The sequence below is a fragment of the Tursiops truncatus genome, chromosome 1 (assembly GCF_011762595.2).
Source record: "Tursiops truncatus isolate mTurTru1 chromosome 1, mTurTru1.mat.Y, whole genome shotgun sequence".
Taxonomy (NCBI): Eukaryota; Metazoa; Chordata; class Mammalia; order Artiodactyla; family Delphinidae; genus Tursiops; species Tursiops truncatus.
This window is the reverse complement of record NC_047034.1, coordinates 137,840,573-137,867,105: the sequence shown is the minus strand read 5'-3', so window position 1 is coordinate 137,867,105 and position 26,533 is coordinate 137,840,573. Positions and strand designations below refer to the sequence as shown.

General features: G+C 39.9%; 1 protein-coding gene across 9 annotated transcripts in view; it reads right to left on the bottom strand.

Annotated features, from left to right (window-relative positions):
• The window catches only part of USP24 (ubiquitin specific peptidase 24), a 149,966-nt gene extending 123,721 nt beyond the window's left edge, over positions 1-26,245 (bottom strand). For all 9 annotated transcript variants that reach the window (XR_012324657.1, XM_073789303.1, XM_073789304.1 and 6 more), the window contains exon 1: positions 25,524-26,245. Coding sequence is in view for 8 of the 9 variants with exons in the window: in XM_073789303.1 (XP_073645404.1) it covers positions 25,524-25,847 (324 nt within the window). In the remaining variant the exon portion in view is untranslated. The remainder of the gene's footprint in view (positions 1-25,523) is intronic.
• Positions 26,246-26,533: the final 288 nt, after the last annotated feature.

The window sequence follows — 26,533 nt, the reverse complement described above, 5'->3', positions numbered from 1 at the left end:
TCTTCTCAAGTGCACATGAAACATTCTCCAGGACAGAGCACACGTTAGGTTATAAAACAAGCCTCAATCAATTTGTAGGGATTAAAATCATACGAGGTATGTTCTGTGACCACAATGGAATGAAATTAGAAATCAGGAGCAGAAGGAAAATTGGGAAATCCAAAAATACGTGAAAATTAAATAATATACTCCTAAACAACTGATGGGCCAAAAAAGAAATCATAAGGCAATTAGAAAATGCTTTAAGATGAATGAAAATAAAAATACAATATAACTTATAAGATGCAGTGATTGGAAGGAAATATTTTTTAAAAAGAAAAAAGATCTCAAATCAATAACATAACCATGCACCTTACAAAACTAGAAAAAGAAGAGTAAGCTAAACCCAAAGCAAGCAGAAGGAAGGAAATAATAAAGATTAGAGTGGAAATAAATGAAAGAGAGAACAGAAAAACAAGAGACAATAAACAAAACCAAAAGTTGGTTCTTTGAAAATATCAACAAAATGGACAAATCTTCAGCTAGACTAACCAAGAAAAAAAGAGAGAAGACTCAAATCACTAAGATCAGTAATAAAAGAGAGGGTATCAATTCTGACCTTATAGAAATAAAAATGATTATAAGGAATGCTACTGATGACCCTATGCCAACAAATTAGATAATCTAGATGAAATGGACAAATTCCTAAAAGACATAAACCACCAAAACTGACTCAAGCAGAAACAGAAAATATGAATAGACCTATACAAAATAAAGAGAATGTTGTAATCAAAAGCTTCCCACAAAGCCACGACCAGATGCCATTACTAGTGAATTCCACCAAACATTTAAAGAATTAACATCAATCCTACACACTCTTCCCCCTGACCCACCCACCCCCAGAAAAAAAGAAAAAAAAAAAAGGAGAGGATACTTACCACCTTATTTTATGAGATCAGTATTACCCTGACATTAAAACCAGACAAAAACATTCCACATCCATTAGGATGGCTACTATTAAAAACACAGAAAATAACAAGTGTTGACAAGAATGTAGGAAAACTGGAAACCCTGTGCATTGCTGATGGGAATACAAAATGGTACAGCCACAGTGAAAAACAGTATGGTAGTTCCTCAAACAATTAAACATAAAATTACCACTTGATCCGGCAATTCTTCTTTGGGGTATATATCCAAAAGAACTGAAAGAAGGGACGTGAACAAATATTTGTACACCCGTGTTTATACTTATAGCAGCATTATTCACAATAGCTAAAAGGAGGAAACAACCTAAGTGTCCATCAATGAATGGATAAACAAAATGTGGTATATACATACAACCAAAAATTATTCCACCCTTAATAAGAGGAAGGAAATTCTAATACATGCATGCTACAATATGCATGAACCTTGAAGACATTATGCTAAAGTGAAATATGCTAGTCACAAAAGAACGAACATTATATGATTCCACTTATATGAGGTACCTAGAATAGCCATATTCATGGAGACAGAAAATAGAAGGGTGGTTGCCAAGGGCTGGGGGCAAGGGAGAATGAGGAGTTATTGTTTAATGAGTACATAGTTCCAATTTGGGAAGATGAAAAAGTTCTGGAGATGGACGGGGTGATGGTTGCAAAACAATGTCAATGTACTTAATGCACAGAATTGTATACTTAAAAATGGTTAAAATGGATCTGTAAGTCATTTTATTTATAGGAAATTTTTAAATTCTAAGAACTATTCTGAAGACTGATCATGAAGTTATCTTGCTTACTTGGTGTAAAAGTTTAGATCTATTTTTAACAAATCACAAACCTGTATAGTGATAGTACAATTCTGAGGGCTTTAAAAAGATCTTTCTTATGTGATTATTTAGGTGATTTTTCCCTTTACTTATTGAATGTTTGTATTGCATCTGTATGTTGTATGTGCATCTGTATGTGAGCATACACATGTGTTGGGAAACATAAGTAAGAATTTAATACATTTATTTTACAGGAAGCTTTGAAGAGACAGAGCATCTCAAGTTTTCGATTTCTAACATAAATACATTTAATAGATAATGTATTGTTTCAGGGAGTAGAACAGATATTCTTCTTTGGTGATTACTTATTGATTTTCTTTTGTCTATAACAATTTAAAGTACTTTATTGTTTACATTTAAATAAATGCTAAATCAACAGTAAGTTATACAACCATATAGTGGATATATGTATAGAGACATTATCCAGAATACATGCCCTGGTCAGAACAGAGACTTGTAGAAATACTCACTTTAGATGACTCTTATAAGAGCAGAAATGTGAAGAAATAAAATGATCTTACATTTCATCCTCAACAACAACAACAGAAAAATGGTTAAAATGGTAAATTTTATGTTGTGCGTTTTACCACAGCTTAAAAAAATGGACAAAGATATCCCAAGAAAAATAAACAGAACTACAGACCAACATCCCTATGAATATAAACACGAAAATCCTTAACAATAAGCTAGCAAACTGAATCCAGCAATATATAAAAAGGATTGTACCATGACCAAGTATGCATACAAGGTTGATTCAGCATACAAAAGTCAATCAATACAATGCTATAAACAGTAATCGAATAAAGGATAAAAAACACACAATTATTTCAATAGATGCAGAAAAAATATTCACGAAAACCAACACCTTGTCATAACAATAACAGAAAAAAATCAACAAATAAATAAAAGGGAATTTCCTCAACTTGATGAAAAGCAGCTACAAAAAACCTACAATTAACATCATACTTAACTATGAAAGACTGAATGCTTTCCTCTAAAATCATAAACAAGGATGTCTGTTCTTCAGCTTCCATTCAACATTGTACCAGAGTGTCTAGCCAGAGCAATTAGGCAAAATAAGAAATAAAAGGCATTCATTCAGATTGAAAAGGATGAAGTAAAACTATGCCTATTCACTGATGACATGATCTTGTATATAGAAAATTCTAAGGAATTCATGAAAAAAAGAAACTACTAGAACTAATAATTGAGTTCAGCAAGGTTGCAAATAAAATATCAATATCTAAAATTCAACTGTATTTCTATATACTAACAATGAACAATCTTAAAATAAAATTAAGAGCCACTAAGCCCATTTGCCACAACTACTGAGCCTGCGCTCGAGAGCCTGCAAGCCACAACTACTGAGACCACGCGCCACAACTACTGAAGCCTGCACACCTAGAGCCCATGCTCCGCAACAAGAGAAGCCACGACAATGAGGAGCCCGCGCACCACAACGAAGAGGAGTCCCTGCTCGCCGCAACTAGAGAAAGCCCGTGTGCAGCAACGAGGACCCAACACATCCAAAAATAAAAACAAATAAATAAATAAATTTATTTTAAAAATAAATAAATAAAATGGTGCAGCCTCTTTGCAAGACAATTCGGCAGTTCCTCAAAAGTTAATCATAGTTACTGTAGGACATAGCAATGCTATTTGCAGATACACCTATGAGATACACCAAGAGAAATATATTTCCACATAAAAACTTGTACATGTGTTCACAGCAGCATTGTTTTTAATAAGTCAAAAAGTGGTAAAAACCCAAAGGTTCATCAAAACTGATGGATGAATATAGTATATCCATACAGTGGAATATTTTTTAGCCCTAAAAATGAACGAAATACTGATTCATGCTACAACATAAATGAACTTCAAAAACATTATGCTAAGTGAAAGAAGCCAGACATAAAAGGCAACGTATTACATGGTTCCATTTATATGAAATATCTAGAATAAGCAATCCACAGACATAAAGAGTAGATTAGTGGCTGCCAGAGGATGGGAAGAGGGAGAAAAGGACAGTGACTGTTAAAAACACATGCAAGCTTTCTTTCGGGGGTGATACGAAAATATTCCAAAATTAAGGAGTGGTGATGGCTGCACAACTATGAATGAACACTTTAAAAGGGTAAACTTCAGGGCATGTGAATTATGTCTCAATAAAACTGCTATTTTAAAAACTTGATTAACAAATATGAGTTCAAAGATTATAGTTATTAAACATCAGTGAGTATAAAATCTTGTATCTAAGAATTTCAAAACACAGAGTTGTACCTAATGATCTATCATAAAAATGATATATATGCCCAGTAGTCAGTTTTTAAACAGAAATCTAAAAAATAATATATTTGAGACCTAAAATCTCATGTTGCCTCCTAAGCAGTTAACATTCTTGGTCTTGAAAAGGGGGGGAACATACATGGTGTACATTAGGGTTAACAAATGACAACACAGCAGCGTTTCATTTTGAGGAGGGTACTACCAACACAAAAGAGATAGGGAATCACAAGAGAGCAGGAAATAGTGACATGAACCCATATTTAGGTCGGTTTAATATTCTGAGTCATCATTTTGAGTAGAGCCCGTCCTTGGCAAAAATTACATATTGAGCAAGAGAACACATGCAAAGCTGCTCAGAATCGTCCTATTGCAAAATAGCTCCCGATAGACATAAGGTATAAGGCTTTTAATAAGAATTTTGGAAGGTAATATACTATTTTCTCATTAGATGCCAAATCCAACTGATACCCAAGTAACCGTTAACAACCAATGATTCTAAATTGATGAGAAATACACTTATCAAAAGCTCACCATGTTCCAGACAAGGTACTTGGTGTTGGTGACGGAGATAAAGACACAATTCTTGTCTTTAGAGTACAGGACAACGTGAACAAAGAGAAGGGATGGATCCAAGCCAGGCCGTGGGTGATGCTGTGCATGCATGTGAACAGTTGAAGTTTAAGGGAAACAGTATTACAGGCAGAGGGTTACAGAGGGAACTGGAATTACTTTATTTTTCAAGTATATTAAGTAATAAAACTTCAACATTTTCAGGTTTTTTGACTATTTGAGGCAATGTCTTTTTATTATGACAGTCTACCAATTTCATTTAAAATTTAAAGATACCTAAGTTTTGAAAATATTTTACAATATTTATGTAAATTTAGCATGTTAGAGATGCACAATTCTGTCACTAAGGCAGAAGAGAAATGAGCTCACAGACAATTCTTGAATGTCACTTTTAACCTGAAAAATTTCTAGTAACACTGAATCCTGTGTATTCGGTCATCCAAGAAAAATAATAAATGAGTTAATGTCCTAAATTATGACTCCTGAATTAGCCATTTAAAGATTAGAATCAAAACAATTGCTGGAAACATAATTTAGGCTAGTTTCTAAATAAGTAACTTTATTTATGCTCATAAATACAAATTAAAATATAAACAAGACCTCTGCAACTCCCATAATATTGGTTAATGTCATAAACATGCTAGGAATTCATATAGTTGTGATTATAACTTCATTATTGGCAAATTGTTCAGAATAAGGCTTACTGTTTGCTCATAAAAGGGCTTAGTACTTTTAATTATTGGAAATAAAGTTTTTCATGGAATTGATAAGTGCTGTCACTATATAGTGTAAATCTACCTCCTCAGAGTTTAGCGAAGATCTTTAGATTTAACATCTAAATTATTTTGACAAAAACATTTTTCTGTATGAAAACTTCTATATTTACAATTAGACGTGTTCATATATGTCACTACCCATATCTAGAAATCTGCCTGTTTGAAAAATGCAGATGAACCAACATAAATACAGTACAGGCAATAACTTAATTGAGGGCTGAGTACACAAAACAGTATCACTTACTTAGCCCTTGCAACTGGGCTTTAAAATATTACTGCATAAGCTTTTAAGTTAATAACAGAATTTTACTATTTACTTAGAAAACTACCTTCAAGTTTAAAAAAAGACAACAAACCCTTTGCTCTTGAACTCAATAAGGACATATTAAAATTTAAGCCTTCTTTGTTTAAAGAAGTGAAACCTACTGGAGTAAATACTGCCTGTGAGTTCAGAGAGAAACTCTGCTCCTGTCTGCCCACTAACTCAACAAATATAGATAAAGAAAACTTAAGGCATAGAAGATTGCCAATACTGCTTAAAGTTTATGTTAAAACTAAATTAGATTACTGAATTATTTTATTAGCCAACAATGTACTCAAAAGAGCTTCCAAATGTTTGATTAATGTACAGAAAAATGAAGATACCAAACTGATGCCAAATCATTTCTCCATGATTTTTAAAAATGCATTTGTCTATTACCTAAAACAAACCATTAGCACCATGTATGTCAAGTGCTTAAGGAAAAACACGAAAACATGAACATTTTGATTCCAAGTCACTAACTTACAACTTTCTAATGAAACTTGAGATCTTGAGATTGTCAGTCTTATTTATTTAATATTTTTCAAGCAATTCAGAGATAGTTACATGCAGATCTAATATGCCCTCTGTTATTTCAGACTAGATAAAATGATTCCTAAAATACTGCTTACTGAAAAAAGAGATGATGGACAAGTGCAGGCAGTCCCCAAGTCACTAATACACTGTGTCTCAAGTCTGTTGCCAAGTTGTTTTCTTGGAATTCATTTTCATCCCATGTTATAAGTCGCAGAGAATTTAATTTTTCTACAAAAGTTGACATTTCTCATGGCCCCTTCTTTCATAACCCTTGGTGTTTATCCACTATATAGAAACAAGGTTTTCATGAGAAATTGTTGTCTTCGAATTCAAAGGTGGTATCTTACACATAGGATTTACCCTTTCATTTAGATTTGAGGTCTGAGACTTACAGATCATTGATCTCAGGAACAAAAAAATTGGTAGCTGAAGGTGGACCTTCAGTTTTAATAAACAGCAGGAAAAAGGAGAGAGATGGTAAAAGGGGATTTAGATATCTGCAGAGAAAAATAAGTGAGAGGCAAAAGAAGAACATATCTACTGAGTACTTAGCTACTTTGTGTCAGGAATGGTGCCCAACCCCATGAGGCAAGAACTGTCATCTTTCTTTTTTAGATGGGCAAAACTGAGGCTCAAATAAGACAAGTTACTCAAATCACATTTCTCATGGTCTCTTGCCTAATGCTAATAGTCATTCATGGATTCAGAATGGGATGAGAATTCAAGTCAAGTTTCTCCAAATCTCAGGTTCTAGATTAAGCACCCCTGGAGGTATTCCAATTCCTCCTAAAACTGGTAGGATGACACAGTCCCTAAAATCACCACTCCAGAATGGAAGTAAATTGTTTGTTATTAAAAAAACAACCAAACAAAAAATTTATATAATGTCCCCTAAACCAAGAGTTGAGAAGGTAAGAGAGGATTGATTATCAACTCTTTTTCTCCCAAAGCACTTGTATTTCTTAATTCACTGATATTCCTAAAGTTCTAGATAAGGGGTTTTCTAGGAGAAGCAAGTACCTTTTATTCTTAATTTTGTTGAAATTTCCTTTACTATATATTCCCAAATGACAGATCTAAATGTTGATTCTGTCACCACCACTTGCTTGATGTATGACCTTGAATAAGCTTCTGAACTTCCCTATGTGCCATAGTTTTCTCAACAAAAAATAGAGAACAGTGCCTGGTTTGCAGGATTATTACGCAAATAGGACAGCATCCACGTAGAGGGGCCAACCACAGCAAACAGGCACATCATACCCCGTAGCCCAGACCTCTCTTCAAGCTTCAGATGAGTGTTTCTATATCCCTGTCAGACTCTTCAACCTCTGCAAAGAACTCAGTGTTCTTCTGCTTCACATTTGTTTCTTTTCTACTATCCCTAATCTCTGAAACTTTGTGTCATCTTCCCAACCAGTCAGTCACCATACCACAGTGATTCTACCTCAGAAATTTCTTCTCAATAGTCTCTCCTAGCCGTCCACCCCCTTAACTAAGGCCCTCGACCACCCCGTTAATTAAGGCCCTCGCTGCACGTTGCTTAGACTGCAGCCGACACGCATAAATGACTGCTGTTCCTGCCACCATTCTATCCCCACTCTTGTGTCCGCTCCAAAATGCCACAGTGATCTTTCTTTACAAAACAAAAACTAAACCAAACCAAAAACAGGAATCTGATCCCATCACTTACTTGCTCAGAAACTTCCTTTAGCTCCCAGCTGCCAGTAAGTGCCTAGAAAGTAAAAGCAAGTCTCCAGCACTGGCATGCAAAGCTCTTTACCACCTGACCACAGCCTACAAAGAGATCCTCATCTGCCACTTTCCCAAACCCTTCTGCTCTAACCACACCAAACTCCTCAGACCCCTGAGGACACAGGCCTTGTGGTGAAACCATGCTACCTCTATGTTCTTTCCTCTGCCTAGAATGCTTAAAATGCTCTTTTTCAACCCAATAAATTAGCACTTTGCCTTTGCTACAGACTGAATGTTTGTGTCCCCACAAAGTTCATATGCCAAAACACAGTCCCTGCTATGACAGTATTTGAAGGTGGGGCCTTTGGGAAGTGAGCAAGTCATCAGAGCTCTGCTCTTATCAAAGAGACCACAGAGCACCCCCTTGTCCCTTCCTTCCACCATGTGAGGTTAGAGCAAGAAGACAGCCGTCTATGAACCTGGAAGCAGGTCCTCAACAGACACCAAATCTGCCAGCACCTTGATCCTGGACTTCCCAGCCTACAGAACTATGAGAAGTTAATTTCTGTTGTTTATAAGCCACCCATTCTGTGGTATTTTATTATATTACCCTGAATAGACTAAGACAGTCTTTAAAATCAGTTCAAGTATCATCTCTTTAACAAATTTTTCAAGATTCCTCCAAGCAATGTAAAGTATTCTGTCTTCTGTTTTTATACTGAATTCCCATTCAGTATTATCCAGAAGCTGTGAATACATCAATGGATAAGACAAACACATTCTGTCTTTGAAGCTTTGAGATATACTGTCTATCAGAAAAGACAATTAAATAAGAGATTATAATTTCTTGTAAGGAGCTTGTTACACTAACAGTATTATGCAAGTGTGTAAGAAGGGGAAACCATGGAATGTTATTCAGCCTTAAAAAGGAAGAAAATCCTGTCATATGCTACAACGTGAATGAACCTTGAAGACGCTGTGCTATTCCACTTATGAGGTATCTGAAGTAGTCAAATTCATAGAAACAGAAAGAATGGTGGTTACCAGGAGCTGGGGGTAGGGGATAAAAGGGGAACTGTAGTTTAATGAGTACAGAATTTCAGTTTTACCAGATGAAAAAGTTCTGGAGATCTGTTTCACAAAAGGTAACTATACGTAACACTACTGAACTGTATCCTCGAAAATGGCTAAGATGGTAGATTTTATGTTTTGTGTTTTTCACCACACACAATTTAAAAAAAAAGAAAAAAAAAAGAATAAGAAGGGGACCCAGCCTACCATGGTCAAAGGTATCCTACAAATGAAATGACATTTAGGCTGAGACCTAAGTAAGCATCCAGCTTCTTCAGCCTCGAGCACAGGGTAGTGCTCAGTCCTCACCTGACCCCGCCCACCAGCAACCTTTAACTCAGCTGCGGGACCCATGGCCCCGAAACACCTCCTCCATGTGGCTTCCAGGACAAAGCCCCTGCCTGGCTCCTCTCTCTTCACTAGCCACTCCTCGCTCTCCTCTGCTGGTTCCTCCTTGTCACCTCAGTCCCCAAACACTGCAGTACCGGGGAACCCAGTCCTCAGAACTCTTCTTTACTTCAGACACACACACATTCCCTTGGCGATCTCACGGAGTCACATCTAGCGCAGTGTTTCTCAACCTTGTTTTCATGATCACACCTTCGAGGAGCCTTTTAAACATTTTTTTTTCCTCAATCATCCCATCTCCATTTATTAAATACTAAAGAATAAGACTGTGTTGGCTAGGGTTGAGCTTTGGAGCCAACCACTGTAATATCTAAGATTTTCTTCACCCCTCAGGAAACAATTTTTGGCCCTTTGGAGTGCTGTTGGCCCTGCTGAGAATGCACAGGCTAATGGTCTTCAATACCATCTCCGAGCTGAAGGCGCTCACAGTTTAGATCCAGCATGGACCTCTTCCCTAGGCTCCAGGCATCTATCCAACTCCCTGTCTGACATCTCCACTAGCGTATTTAATAGGCATCTTAAATAAACACATCCAAAAACAAACTGGATCTTTCCCATAAGATCACATTACCTCCCTGTTCAGAACCCTCAACGCTTGCCTTCCTCATTCTGACAAAAAGGCCATTTCAGTTGCCTACAAGGCTCTGGTGAGGAGCTGCCCTCTCCACCTCTGAACCTCATTTTAAAAAGCAGCCCTGTGACACCTACCCCCTAGTCCAGCATGCTCTCTGCCCCATTCCCTGCTTAATTTTTTTCTATAGCACTCATCATTCTCCATTTGACTTATTTGTTTGCTGTCGGTCTTCCTTCAGGCAGAATATAAGCTCCACCAGGGCAGAGTTTTTGTTTTGTCTGCTGCACTATCTCCAACAGTCCTTGATACAGAGTACGTGCTCAGTAGATATTTGGTGGATGAATGAATGAATGTTAAGCACCTAATAAATCCTTAGGAAATGAAAGAGAAGGGGAAGGGATTCTAGGCCTACAGGACTGTATGTGTGAGTCTGCCACCAAAGAGAGAGTGTGGCATACTTAAAGCACTTTCTTCTATCTCCATAACAACAAATACTGCGTTGTATTAAACTTGATCTATTCACAGGTTTGGTGCACTAATTGGATTGTGTTACTGAACAAGCTGTGTCTAACTGTCCACTCTACCGCCAGTGGCTAAACCTTTGGTGATACCTAAATCCCTTCCACATCCCCGGAAATATCCCAGAGCTTCTGCCTGAACAGGTCTAGGAACCAGGAGCCTATGACATTTTGAGACTGCCTGTTCCTTTTTAGCACAGATAAAAGTTCAACTGAAATCTTGCTCCATGTAATTTTAACTAATGCCTACCTGACCACAGTTCGATGGGATATATTATTTTCCTTGACCCTTCATTTCCTCACTTTTGAAAAGGACACTGACATTTGTTTGCTTATAACTACAAAGGGGTTTTGCGAGTACTAAATAAGATAATGTATGTGAGAATGCTCTGTAAACTCAAACATCATATAAACAAAGTAAAGAGCTGTTATGGTTATCCAAACTGCTTTTAAAAGGTTATTTTGCACACATTTTTACCTACAGGAACAAAACTCCACTGAAAGCACTTTTATATTTCTCTTTTAGAAAGATACTCCATCTTCTTCTAGCAATATGCTCTAATTCATCTTAATCCTTACAGGCATCAAGAAGTTCATTAGGCTTAACAAAAAAGGTTCAAAGTGAAGAAACAGAGGATGAAGGCAGGGAGAATGAAAGGGAGCGAAAGTCAGGCATTGTATGTTTTGTGTGTGGAAAGAACACAGAACTGAGGGTCAGGACACATGGATTTACTTCCCTGGTGGTGCAGTGGTTGAGAGTCTGCCTGCCGATGCACGGGACACGGGTTCGTGCCCCAGTCCGGGAGGATCCCACATGCCGCAGAGTGGCTAGGCCCGTGAGCTATGGCCCCTGAGCCTGCGCGTCCGGAGCCTGTGCTCCACAACGGGAGAGGCCACAGCAGTGAGAGGCCCGCGTACCGCAAAAAAAAAAAAAAAAAAAAAAAGACACATGGATTTAAGCCCAGCACTAGCTGTATGATTTTAGACCAGGGTTTCTTATCCTCAGCACTACTGACATTTTTGACTGGATAATTCTTTGTTGAGGGGGGCTGTTCTGTGCATTGTGAAATGTTTGGCAGCATCGCTGGCCTCTACCCACTAGGTGCCAGTAGTACCCCTCTAGTTGTGACAACCAAAAAGGTCTCCAGACATTACCAAATGTCTCCAGGGGCAAAATCGCCCCCGGTTGGGAACCACTGTTTTAGATAAGACTTGATAACTTCATATTTTAGTTTCATCTATAAAATGAAAATGTTTACCTATAGGTTTAAGACCCCTCTTTGGTTCTAAAAGTGCTAAAATTCTATAAAAGATCAGAATAAAGGTGATTGAAAGTGCAGTCTTATTAAAGAGGAGCAAGTTATGTCATGAAAGAAGTTAATATTTTTGTTCAGTTTTCCTTATTACCTTAATAGACAATGATAAAACTTTCCTGTGCATTTAAAATGATTCAATTATAAAATCTTTTAAAAATACAATATGAGAACTGGGTTACTTTCAAAAATGTCAGTATCAAAAGACTAAAGAGATGTAAAGACTATTCTAGAATTTACATTAAAGGGATATGATAACCAAATGCAATGCATAATTTTTGATTCAATCCTGCAGTTTTTTTCAACTCAATGATGCATTTGAAGTGCTTAATATATGGCCTAATACTTTATTACACGACTCTTTTTTTTCTTTTTGGCTGCGTTGGGTTTTCATTGCTGCCCGCGGGCTTTCTCTAGTTGTGGTGAGCGGGGGCTACTCTTCGTTGCAATGTGTGGACTTTTCATTGCGGTAGCTTCTCTTATTGCAGAGCATGGGCTCTACGCTCACGGGCTTCAGTAGTTGCAGCACTCGGGCTCAGTAGTTGGGGCTCAGTAGTTGTGGCACACGGGCTTAGCTGCTCCATGGCATGTGGGATCTTCCCGGACCAGGGCTCGAACCCATGTCCCCTGCATTAGCAGGGGGATTCTTAACCACTGTGCCACCAGGGAAGTCCCTACATGATTTTTAAAAGGCTATATTCCATTTATAGTTATTATAAAGTATCTGCTATATTCTCCATGTTGTACAATATTATCCTTGTAGCTTATTTTATACCTAATAGTTTGTACCTCTTAATTCCCTACCCCTATATTGCCCCTCCCCCGTCTCCTCTCCTCACTGGTAACCACTAGTTTGCTCTCTATTTTTTCTGTGAGTCTACTTCTTTTTTGTTATATTCATTAGTTTGTTGTATTTTTTGGATTCCACATATCAGTGATATCATACAGTATTTGTCTTTCTCTGTCTGACTTAGTTCACTTAGCATAATGCCCTCCAAGTCTATCCATGTTGCCGCAATTGGCAAAATTTCATTCTTTTTTATGGCTAAGTAGTATCCCTTTGTGTATATATATACCACATCTTCTTTATCCATTCATGTGTTGATGGACACTCAGGTTGCTTCCATACCTTGGCAATTGTAAGTAATGTTGCTATCAACGCTGGGATGCATGTATCTTTCCAAATTAGTGTTTTGTTTTTTTCAGATATATACCCAGGAGTGGAATTGTTGGGTCATATGGTAGTTCTATTTTTAGTTTTTTGAGAAACCTCCATACTATTTTCCACAGTGGCTGCACCAATTTACATTCCCATCAACAGTGTACGAGGGTTCCCTTTTCTCCACATCCTCACCAGAGTTTGTTATTTGTATTCTTTTTTTTTTTTTGCGGTACACGGGCCTCTCACTATTGTGGCCTCTCCCATTGCGGAGCACAGGCTCCAGATGCGCAGGCTCAGCGGCCATGGCTCACGGGCCTAGCCGCTCCGCGGCATGTGGGATCTTCCCGGACCGGAGCACGAACCCATGTCCCCTGCATCGGACTGTGCCACCAGGGAAGCCCCAGAACCTGGCATATTTTAAGGCTGATTTTTTCTTTTAATGTATCTTCTAAGAGTTAATCAACACATGCTGTTTTATTTCTGTATTCATTAAAATATATAACTAAGGCAAGTGTCATGTTTTTAGAGTATTAATACCTTTCCAAGGTATCATTCAAAATGTTTGATTTCAAACCTACAATTGATACGTAGAGAACAAAAAAGGCAGTTTTAAGAAAGTAAAAGATATACAAATTAGGCATATATTATTTCAAAAGATTTATATACTGACTATTAAGCTTATTTTTAAATACCCAGTACCCATGTGCAACTATGGATAGACTCAGGCAGGGGGTCACTAATCCTTGTCAGGTTTACAAGGATGCTAAGTAGACAGACGGACACAGCACCTTCACAAATGACAGCACTTGTTCAACCTTCCCCTCCTCAACCCTCACCACCCTTTATACACTTGTCAACAGCTGCTGACATTAGAAAGTGCTGAATGAGAAAGCAAGGTAAACAAGATAAACACCTTCAAGGGGGAAAAAAATGAATCAAATGTCACCTTTGCCCCCTTAACTGAAACTAGTATCTAACAAAGGAAATAATGATGACTAAAATACAGCAAGTTTATGAGGAAGGATATACTAAAGATAATCTACAGTAAAAGACTTCCTCATGTCAGAAAGACAGTGTGGTAAACTATACAAAACACTTCTTGAGAAGGAGAAGGCTAGTTCCCTTCCTGACTTTGCTAATGATCCAAGAGTCGAGGTCCTCATCCCTAAACCGACGAGATTTAAAGATCCCAATGGGGGCTTCCCTGGTGGCGCAGTGGTTGAGAGTCTGCCTGCCGATGCACGGCACACGGGTTCGTGCCCCGGTCCGGGAGGATCCCACATGCCGCGGAGCGGCTGGGCCCGTGAGCCATGGCCACTGAGCCAGTGTGTCCAGAGCCTGTGCTCCACAACAGGAGAGACCACAGCAGTGAGAGGCCCGCGTACCGCAAAAAAAAAAAAAAAAAAAGATACATAAAGATCCCAATGGTCCCTTCCAGCTTTGAAACAAATCTTCAATTTTAATCCTTAAATTTACAACTTTTAGTATTGTTTGCTGGAATAGGGAGAGGAGAGGACAGGAAATATTCTCAGTTCTACAGATGATTTTTCTGTTTTATGACGTGTAAGGTATTCTTGATATTTCTCTCCTGTATTATAACCACTGTGAACTGGGTGAATCCAAGGTAACTCAGCATTGATTCTGGTCTTTGATCTTCCTTAACAAATGCTTGGAATTCTTTTACCACAGACCTGTTTTATACTCCAAGCATAAAAACCTCAAAGTAATAAAAAGCAAACAGGACTCACTTGTTATTCTCTACAGATGTCAGTATATATGTACACATATCATGAACCAATTGTTTTTTATGGTACAAATGTTATATTACACAAACATTTTTTGCCTGGTGGAACTTCAACACCAAGAATACTGATTGCTTAATAGACAACTGACATTTTCTCAAAAACAAATATGATATATAAACTTGTGAAATACAGAATGATCTGTTGCTACTGTAACTCACCAAAACATTTCAAATGAAGCAGACACCATGAGAAGGAAATCTTACAAAATGAAAATGACTAACATTTTAAAAGTATTACAGTATTTTAGTAAAGACAGTCCACTCCAACATAAAACTACACACACACAATATTGATAATAAACTAAGGATTCCTAACGTTATTAATAGCAGACAGGTTTTTCATTTAGAGTTACTGTTACTGCCACCATCGTTAAGTCTTTCTAAAATCAACAACATTCCTCCAGCTTTAAAACATCCTTTTTGGAGGGTATTATCAACAATCATAAGAGATTTTTAGCCTAAAAAAGACCCATTCCTAGGGCAATTTCTCTTTTCTGGGAAAAAAATACATATTCATGATTTTAGGACAAAAAGTAATGACACTTAGTTGAAATAATTAGCATCATTCTTAAAAGAGATACTAGTTGAAAGAATCATTAACCTACTAATATTAAACATTCAACAAGTAAATAAATACAAATTCTGTACATTCCATGGCACTAAAGAAATATCACTTGAAAAAACAGTATCACTTGCTTTCCTGGCAATGGATACCACTATAGATCAAATTACATCACAAAAAAATTCTTGAGGCACTACGCAAATGCTTTTGATAGATCTAATCTCTTCACACTTAACCCACAACTCTTCAAGGCCTTAATTTTCTGAATTATAACATTATAATCTATTGGACACAAAGCATAAGAAATCCACCAGCCTTGAAACTGGAACACAGAAGGAACTATGTGTGATTGGTTCACCACTGTATTCCCAGCGTCTAGCTCAGTGCCTAGCACACAGTCAATGCTCAATAAAAACCTACTGAATGAAGGTATGTTTAAGTGTTTTGTTAAATGGGCTATTAACTGTCTGGCTGCTCTGACATTTTTGGTGTAATGCCTGTTTTTATCATTGGAATTTGATTTGTATCATTATTTAACGTAAATCTAGAGTTTTTCTTGAGAACTCTTTATTTTCCATTTAATAAAAATACTGGAAATAGCAGTCTCGCCCTCTTAAAAATAAATGTGTAAATACACATGAAAGAGTACATTAAGGTATGCAAATGACAGAAAAAGTCAAGTGAGTGGAATGTGTCTTGAAAACAGCAGATAAGATTGAGTCTGGAGCCCAGCAACAGCCCAACAATCATGAGTAACAGTGTTACAGGTCACAGAAAAGAGAGGTGACAAGTGAAGGCCTTGTTGGCCAGGTGTGCATCTCTATTCCATCCCTTTGGCAAAGCAAAACAAAACAAAACAGAAAAACTGTGCTCTAAAGACAGCTGTTTCCAAAACACAGTCACAGATCTTGGATAGTCTTTAAATGCTGGCAGGTAACCTAAAGGCCAATCAAAACACACCGGAGTCATAGATAAGAAAAGTCCTAAAAACAGTCAACAAGGCAAAATGCTCTGAGATATTAGGCAAGGGGGGGGGGGTGCGGCATGAAGAAAAGGAGAAAGGCAGGAAAAGCAACTAAACAGAAGCTCCGTTAAAGCTCAAGACGTGACTCAAAATTGCAAAGTCTTGCTGAACCACATCTTCCAAGCCAGTTTTCTTACAACTAGGACTAATTAGAACCTATCTAATAAGTAGATAATCAAATATAAAATCTAGATTTTTAAAAAATGTTCACAATTATATGTTAGGAAGTAGTATACTTTTTTCTGTATTTCAGTTAGATAAAACATGAATTAAATCTTTCTATATTTAATTTTCCTCAGTAGCAAAGTTTTAAAATAATTTTGGAGTCTAGGCAAAATTTTCCTAAGAATCATGAAATACTTTAGTCTATTTTTTAAGCTATTTTTATTTTTAATGGTTTTGGTTCATCTTCATTTAATAAAGTTTATATACTTTTCAAAATTCAGAAAAAAGAAAGAATTACCTGTATGTCCTATCACCCAAAAATAATAGCATTAGTGTTTTAGCACCAGTTTATTTAAAAAACCAAGTGTGTATATTTGTATGTGCTGTTTTCTGAAAGGCCTCATAGCTTTAAATTTCTTAAAGAGGTGAAAGAATGAAAAAATTTAACCACAGATCTAGTGCCCATTTCATAGGTGAGGAAACTGAGGCTCAGAGAGGCAAACTGACTTGCCCAATACTATAGTTGGCAATCAACAGAACCCTGAAGAGAAATGTACAGTCTCCCAAGTTCCTGGTTCAATACTCTTTCAAATACCATTTGACTTTTTATTTCACTTAAGGTGTTCTTTCCATCCATTCATTCAGTTATCTATCCAATCAAACTCTGTGAGCCAGGGGTCCTAGGACACAGAGAGAGAAAGAAATAATCCTGCTCCTCAAGTCCAATGGAAACAGATACATATATGTACACACATCTCTTTATTAACTAAAACATCATCACTGCTTTACTTGGTGTACATACAGAATGCAGTGGGAGAATGTGGCCGTGTGAGACAAGTGTGCTTTGAGGAGGAATGGCATTTGAGGTAATCTTGAAGAATGAATCCATGTTAGCCAGGCAGATGGATATTGGGGTTCGGGGGTGAGAGTGAGGGAACAGATGGCCCCTGAACTGCAAGGGAGAGCATGGCACTGGAACACAGGAGGTAAGATGGGATGGATAAGTATGGAGACCTTGAAAGAAAGTTTAGATCTTACCTACAGGAAATAAGGAACCACCAAACATTTTTTTTTTTTTTTTTGCGGTACGCGGGCCTCTCACTGTTGTGGCCTCTCCCATTGCAGAGCACAGGCTCCGGACGCGCAGGCTCAGCGGCCATGGCTCACGGGCCTAGCCGCTCCGCGGCATGTAGGATCCTCCCGGACTGGGGCACGAACCCGTGTCCCCTGCATCGGCAGGTGGACTCTCAACCACTGCGCCAGCAGAGAAGCCCCACCAAACATTTTTAAGCGAGGTTATCCCATAACTAAAATTTGCATTTTACAAAGATCATTCTGGCACCAGTGAGTGGCACAGAGAAACAGTAAGAAAAGCACATGAATAAAACCAAAGCAGTAACAGAGGAAATAGACAAAAGGGGCAGGAGAGATGTTTAGGGTTAGAATTAACAGGCTATTTGATAAGAAGAGAGAGTAAGGAGTCTAGAATAAATTAAAAAATTGACAGATGGTGTTGCCATGGGCAGTAGGGAATACCTTCATATTTTTTAGGATCTGAAATTTATTTTAAATTGCTACCAAAATGCTACACTGTAGGCTTCTAACTATGTTTCACAAAGCAATTCAATTTTCAACAAAAATTGCCAATATAAGAGAAATGGAAAGAGGGAAAAAAAGCCAAAAAATGCTGACCTGTTTATGAAAAGCTAGATTCTAAAAGAACACAAAGCAGAAGTTGAAAAGCCTTGGCAACAGAATGTCTGACCAACAAATCTTTCTGGAAAAGATTTTAATTTCAGAAACCATTTTGGAAGCCTACTGATAAAGAATGTATCATATTTACTTTTTTTTAATAAAGTATTTCTAACATAAACATCTTAAACCTAAGTGAAAGCAAATCAAATGCTGTCAATTGAATTTTACAATGCACATAACTGACTAAGACACTACAGGAAAGAGAACTGTGTGCTAGAACTTAAGTGAAAAGACTTTGGTGGGCACCTAGGGTATTACTTATTTCTAAGAAGAAAAATAAAATCTTCAACTTAGCTCTAGAAAAAGATTCCACACACCTCTGCTTCATGGCTAAAGCATTTCAATTTCTGGAAAGATTATCAGAATGAAATATCAACTTAATTGTGTTAGCTCTTTTCTTCAGAACAAATAAAAATAAACCAAATCTACTGTCACCTACTACTAACATGAGCTTAACAAAAAAATTTTACAACTCAACTGTGACTGAAAAATATTTTAACACTGAATGATAAAAATTCCTATGATAACAATGAGAATGAGAAATACAAACTTAAAAAAGAAACTAAAACTCCCTAGAAGGAAGGCGAGAAAAAAACATCTACTCTAGGGGCTTCCCTGGTGGCACAGTGGTTGAGAGTCTGACTGCTAATTCAGGGGACACGGGTTCGAGCCCTGGTCTGGGAGGATCCCACATGCCGCGGAGCAACTAGGCCCGTAAGCCACAACTACTGAGCCTGCGAGTCTGGAGCCTGTGCTCCGCAACAAGAGAGGCCGCGATAGTGAGAGGCCCGCGCACCGCAATGAAGAGTGGCCCCCACTTGCCACAACTAGAGAAAGCTCTCGCACAGAAATGAAGATGCAAAACAGCAAAAATAAATTAATTAAAAAAAAATCTACTCTTGAAAATGAAGCACAACCTACATAGCAATGCCTCCACAATGTAGAAGTCTCAGGCTGAAATGTCCCTCGTATCTGAATTTTCCAGGTACCTGAAAGCTTATTTCTTTAATGTGTCCAACTTTCTTCTTCTTCCATTTTTTTTTAAATGAAAACCTTGGTAAAGTGTATTACACATTCCTGACCTTTCTTAAACAGAACATACTGTAACCTTTTCTTGAGCATGGCATCAGTAAAAACAGCCTCTCAGGGGCATGTAGCACATAAAGCTGTTTCACATCGCCCTATACAAACGGGTGAGCCTGCTTTGTTTTTAAAGTTTCCTGTCCCCTTCTTTACCCCTGGGCTACTTGTCACTTCTCACTACCGTCAAATGCATTTGCCTCCAACAGCTCATCCCCTCACGTTTGGACTACTACAAAACACTTCTAATGTGATAGGAAATCTAATATTAAAACTTACTTGAACTATGTTTTTTAAAAAACAAGCTAGAACACAAATGAATGAAATCCATGATCTTGAGTGCATTAAATGTATGGGGCTGTTTTGAAATGGTTTAATCTTATGTATTTTACTTCTTACTTCTCTCTAGTGTTCCAAATAAGAAAAATTTCCTGGAAAACTGAACTCCAGACATGAAAAGTATTACTGAACTAAATCTTTCTAAATATAATAGTTCTATTAAAAGTAAAAATTTTTCATGTTTGCACTCAAATTAAATAAAATCAATATTATATGATATTTGAGCAGTAAGTACAAAGATGTATAGTACACCAATGTCTGCTATTTGGGTCGTATTACAGTTGAAACTCTTTCCTCAAATTGTTAAAACATTACAACATTTACTTTTCTAATATTGTAATTGGTTTCAAATTTTAAGCTAACAGCATTATTATGTTGTATAAAGCTGTCACTACCTACTATGATTTCACTAGAATACACACTCACTGACACACAAGAGGTACTTCCTTCATGCCAAATTACATTCATTCTAATAGCAAATGGCCAGGTAATTACAAGGTGAGAACCAACTGTCAGATGAACTCATAAGCTTCATTCGCAAAGGAGATACATATATACTAGATTATAAAGAAATTCTTATTTCAAAATTAATCTTTCAGATTCCCTATTTTTCATTTACTTTCAACTGATTTTTGGAATTATTTTTTAACTCTAAAACTTTTAAATAGATTCCACTTTTTCTAATTTAACAAATCACAGTAAATCAGAAACCACGAGTCATGTATTCAAATCACAAATAATAACTAAAATTTACTTATTTGATATTTACTCTATATCAAATGAGCTAGGATTGTGTATTTTAGGGAAAAAGGGGCATGAATTTTAATATAAACCTTAATATATCATATAACATATTATATATTGTATATATAATGTATTATAACTTTAATTCATGTATAACTACCCACTTAATACCAAAAGGAAAAAAGGAGGCAGAAATGAATTAGAGTTACAAAGTAATGTGATTTATATATACTCTAGCAGGACCAACTTTGGGGCTCTTAACAAAGTAGCAATGAAATCTTGCAAACACGCCTGACAAAATACTTCCAGAAAGACTATCCACAATACAACAGGAACAAAACAAGCAGTTCACAATATTGGTGAGATCACAGCATTAAATGTCACTTCTAGGAATATTAATTATCACAGAACTAGACAATGAGGAAGGTATTTCTAGCTGTTAATTAAAATCTCCTTGCAAAAACATTCCATTTTAGGGACTTCCCTGGTGGCACAGTGATTAAGAATCTGCCTGCCAATGCAAGGGCCATGGGTTCGATCCCTGGTCTGGGAAGATCCCACATGCCATGGAGCAGCTAAGCACATACACCACAACTACTGAGCCTGTGCTCTAGAGCCCGCAAGCCACAACTACTGAAGCCCGTGCTCTGCAACAAGAGACGCCACCACAATGAGAAGCCCACGCACCACAACGAAGAGTAGCCCCACTCGCCACAACTAGAGAAAGCCTGCGTGTAGCAATGAAGATCCAACACAGCCATAAATAAATAAATAAATTTATTTTTAAAAATTCCATTTTTGTATTTTCTAAAGACAAAAGAAGGAGACTTAATAACAAATAAGGTATATTTCACAACTGTTAAATTTTAAAAGGTGCCTACAACGGTTTCTGGTTCTAAATTCTACTAACTCTCCGGACAGGATCACAATTCTTAAGGGACCAACTCTCTCCCAGCTCTGTGGAGGGCAGAACCAGGGGGCATGCCCTGAGTAGTGGCCAGGGGGGTTGACAGCCATATAAGAAACACTGAAGAATTCTGACAGTGGGGGTGTTAAACATCTGGATATTTAGAGCAGCTGTGAGATATCACTCTCTAGTAATAGAACAGACTCCTACCTGCCGTGGAAAGAGTTTGAAGTAATACTATTCAAAATCAAAACTGGATAACTTTTCAAAGTCCCGTCCAGGCCCAGAGACCAAGAATTACATATACGTCTACATCCAGCAATACTAATAACAACCAAACACAACTTTCTGCAAAGCGATACCTTTACTTCACTGGAGGATATTTAAAAAGTGGCTTTCTGTGCAGTTTTATGTGTTCTGCTAGATATCTGGGTCTTTTTTATCTGCCTTCTCCTTGCTGCTACTGAACCAGAAGTTAACGCCTTTTACTTTCCAAATTTTAATTTCTAAACCAAATACTAATTATAGCATGTGCCCAAATTACTAAACTGGTTTACCTAACTACATGACCGTGGGAAGTCATTTCTTGCAAAATGAGTGGCTTGCACTAAGATCCACCAGAATGTAACCTTCACGTTCTGTTCAGCACTCTATTCCCAGCCCCAGGACCTGGAAGGCATCAAATATTTACCAAATAAGAGGATCATTCCTGTCCCCAAATGACAAATATAAAATAAATGTAATCATTTTTCTTTTTTAACAATTAGATTTTAATCCGTATATTCCCAAACGTTTTTAAGAGGACACTGAAACTGAAATTTCCTATGGGGCAAATAGAAATTTATATATTTTCAAACAAGGTACTAATTTTTTAGAAATAAAACAAGTAGATTACACAAGAGCTGGCAATCTTCACACTGTTTATTATACTTCCCTTTGCTTCAACCCATTACTGTGTCCTGTCCCCTTTTCATTTGAAAGGCAGGCCGCTGGTAGGGAGAAAGTACACTGGACTTGCAGTGCATGGGCCTGGGGTCGAGGCCCATCTCTTCCATTAACTAGCTCTATGGGGAGACGTCACTTCCCCTTTGGGGCCTGCAAGGTTGCACTTGTAAAACAAGGGAGCCAAACTAATCATTAATTTCTAAAGTCTTCTGCTTTAAAAATCGATGATTCTCCTTTCATTCTACCCATTATCCTATTCCTAATGCCTTGATTCAGCAATTGCCAGCCACATCATTCCTAGACTTGTACAAGAGCCTCCAAACTTGACTCTTTCCCTCTTTATTTTTCCTTATCTTAAAATGAATTCAATCCTAAAACCATGAGTTGAGCAGAATGAAAAGCACACTGTCTGAAGTCAGAGAGAACAGGTTCAAATCCAGACTTTGCCACTAGCCAAGCACAGCTCTAAAATGGTGATCTTATTAGCTATCTCACTGGGGATTAAATAAAATGTATAAAACACCTAACATAGTGCCTGACACACTGTAGATGCTCAACAATGTTTAGCACTTCTCCCTATTTCCCAAGATCAAATGCCTCAGGTTCCCACTGTCTACAGCAAGGATGACCAACAAGGTGCACAGGTGGCATGCAAGAAGATTTGTAAAACTACAGAGGCAAAAATGGGGTTAAACATTCTCACCAGGCTCCTGTGTGCCAGGAAAGTGTCTCCCTGTATCCTTGCCAATACTCTTCCAGGTAAAGCAGCCTCAGTAACCAGCCCCTAGTGAACTTTCAAAATTAAATGGTGCAGCCAAATCCACAGGTCAAGAGGAAATGAAAACTTGACAGGATTCTTCAGAAAGTCATAGATTCTCTGGATTTTACATTAAAGCAAACTCCTCAGCCTGTCATTCATGTGCAAAGAAGCCAGTCCCAATTCTTAGTATTTAAATGTACAGGCAGTACAACTAATGTTAAAGTACCACCAAGCATTATAATTTATTTTGATTTTGCAATTCTAGGAAATTAAAAGGTGTGACGAAAGAAAAAAAGAGTAAAATTTTTCACAAAATGAGGATACACTGAACTATGTAGGGCCATACAAGCATCTTCAGAATAAGCAATGACTTTCTTCTTGATTTCAAAACTGGGTCAAAACTAGAAGGAAGGGGGCTTCCTTGGTGGTGCAGTGGTTAAGAATCCTCCTGCCAATGCAGGGGACACCGGTTCGATCCCTGGTCCAGGAAGATCCCACATGCTGGGGAACAACTAAGCCCGTGTACCACAACTACTGAGCCTGCGCTCTAGAGCCCGTGAGCCACAACTACTGAGCACATGTGCCACAACTACTGAAGCCCGCATGCCTAGAGCCCGTGCTCTGCAGCAAGAGAAGCCACCGCAATGAGAAGCCCACGCACGGCAACAAAGAGTAGCCCCCGCTCACCGCAACTAGAGAAGGCCGGCGCGCAGCAATGAAGACCAAACGCAGCCAAAAATAAATAAATAAATTTATAAAAACAAAAACAAAAACAAAAAAACTAGAAGGAACAAGGAGAGGAGTGATGGGGACTTGCAAAGAGAAGCTCATTTCTTAAAGTGACTTAGGTACATTTAAATATATGGGAATTTTTCCCCAGACTAGGACTAATTACAACCTTTACTGCCATATTTACTGCCATATACTAGTCAATGATCTAGCTGAGTTACTAGGTAACAGAGGGCAATCAACCAAGTGTGTGGAAGTCTGGAAACCGAAGAGATCTTGCGAAGAAATCTGGCTTTTTGAAGTGCCACCTTCTTTCCCAAAATACTTCAGCCCAAGAAACTGCTGCAAAAGAATATAACTGAAAGGATAGAAGATTATTTAGGAAAAAATTCTATCAGGAGGCTTAGCTTCATTAAGAATTTTCCAAATTCACATCTCTACTAAAAAACCCAAACCACTAGAGTAGGCCAACCCGCTCTACTGGACCCTTGAAATGTACCAAGCAGTGAATCTGACCAAAACTCCTACCAGGAGCTGCCATTTTTCTGCAAAGTAATTATTCACAAGCACTGTTGCTTCTGGTTGATGCTTTTTAAAAAATCAGGTAAAGTCTGTTTTCTCCCCCCATGTTCTTTGCTCACATCCCTAACTAAAACAAAAAGGAATCGTCTCCACCCAGATTTGAGATTTCTGACCAAAGCCATTCGCCTAGACGGCCCTCTTTCTCCTTAACAGACTTCTCCAGTCCCCTTATCTCCCACCCTGTCCCTGTCCCTCTACACAGCACCCTAAGTATTGCTCCAATCCCTTTCTCCAGTCTAGCTTTCCCTCATTTCTGACTTAACAGCTGACCAGTACTCTGCTTACCCAGACTTGGTCCCAGCTTCATCCTCCAACTCCAGTCCCATCACTGCCTAGCCCCTCCTCAGCTTTGACTCCTGCCCTGGCCTCTTATCTCTAACCTCTCTCAGTCTAATCCCCGTGGCTTTAATATCTAACCTTATCAACGACGCCCCCCCCCCCAGACTTTATTGCAGCTGAGCCCCTTCCCCACTTCCTATCAATTCTTGTCATTCCTGGCCTCTGCCCAGTCCCTCTTCATTTTAGACCCTGACCAATCTCCTCTCTTTCTGGTCCTTGGCTAAAACCCAAACCCCATTCCTAACCTCATTCCTGACCCTAGCAAAGCCGCTACTCTGGCTGGCCCATCCCACTTTTTCTCTGACTGAACCTGGTGCCTCCCCACTCCTTCACTGAAACCCTGGGCCGCGAAATCTCGGGCCCTCGCCTAATCTCCTAGGACCCCATTTCTCACCCCCTGATACAAGCGTCCTCCCCATCACACACTCCAGGTCAATGTGTCTGGCTCTCCCCACCTCGGATGCCAGCCTTGGGCCCTTCTCCCCATCCCCGACCCGGGCCTGCCTCGTTAGTGAGCTCAGCTCAAAGCCCAGAGACCCCCTACTCACGCTGCCGCGCAGCCCTGTCCTGCAGCCCTTATTCCGATTCAGCCCCTCCCCATGGGCCCTTCTCCCCACTTGACCCCAGTCCGGTGACCTCCATCCCGACGAGCCCGGTGTTCCATTTCCCCTCTCTCCGTGCCTCCCCCGTCTCACAAGCCCTCCGCACTCCAAGCCCAGTGGGGTGTGTCCCCTCCCCAGGGAACTCCAGCCCGCTGGCCTCTCCCGCGGGGGTCATGGGTCGCCCCTCCTCACCTCGGCGTCCACCACCTCGTGGTAGGCGGGCGGGGGGTCGAAGCCGCCGCCGCCTCCGGTGCTGCTGCCGCGGGAAGGGCCTCCGCCGCCGCCGTCACCGCCGCCGTCGCCCCGCGAGACCCCGCCGGGCCCGGGGCTGGGGCCGCCGCCGCTGTCCATGGGCTCGTAGCCGCCGTAGTCGAGGCCCGGCCGCTCGTTGGTAAGCAGCGCCACGGCCTCGTTGATGTCGTTCTTGGCCAGGCGCAGGGCCTTGCGGATGGTGGCAGGGTCCGAGAAGCCCATGCACAGCAGCGTGGTCATGTGCTGCTCCTCCTCCGATTCCATGGCTCGGGCCTCCGGGCCGCGCCAGCCGGCGGGCTGCGAAGCTGCGGGTCCGGGGCCTGGCGGGCCGCGCGGCGCTGCCTCCGCGCCGTCCCCGCGCCCGGGCGGGCCCCTGCACTCCTGCGCTGCGCGCTCCGCGGCTGCCGGGCCAGGGTGGGCGCGGGGGTGGGCGCCCCGAGCCGACCGACGGCGGTGGAGGGCTCAGGCGCTGCGGCGGCCCGGCCCAGCCCTGCGCGCCGCCATGTTGGCCTCCTCCTCCGCCTCCGCCTCCTCCGGCCCGCGGGGCCGCGCCTCCGCTCCCGGAAGCCGCACGAGAGGCCGCGGGGCCCGCCGGTCACGGGTGAGGGTTGGGGGGTGATTTTTCTTTCTTTCCTTCTTTCTTTTTTTAATAGAGGCGGTGAGGAAGGGGCTGCGCCGCGGAGCGTCTCTACGGTGAAAGGGACGCCGTAAGGGCCAGGCGGAGGCGAGGGAGGGTTCTTCGCCGTCGCCGCGGCCGCCCGCCCATTCCTCCAGCAACAGGTTCCCGCGGGAGGGGCGGGAGCAAAGTGCAACGCGCTGCGCGGAACGTCGCCGAAGTACCCGAGCTGGCGATCCTGCCGGGCGCTGACGGCGGTTCCCCCCGAACCTCGCCGGAGTCCCCGCCGGACTCCAGCTCCCGGACTTGCTCGCCCCGGCGCGGCCCGGACTGC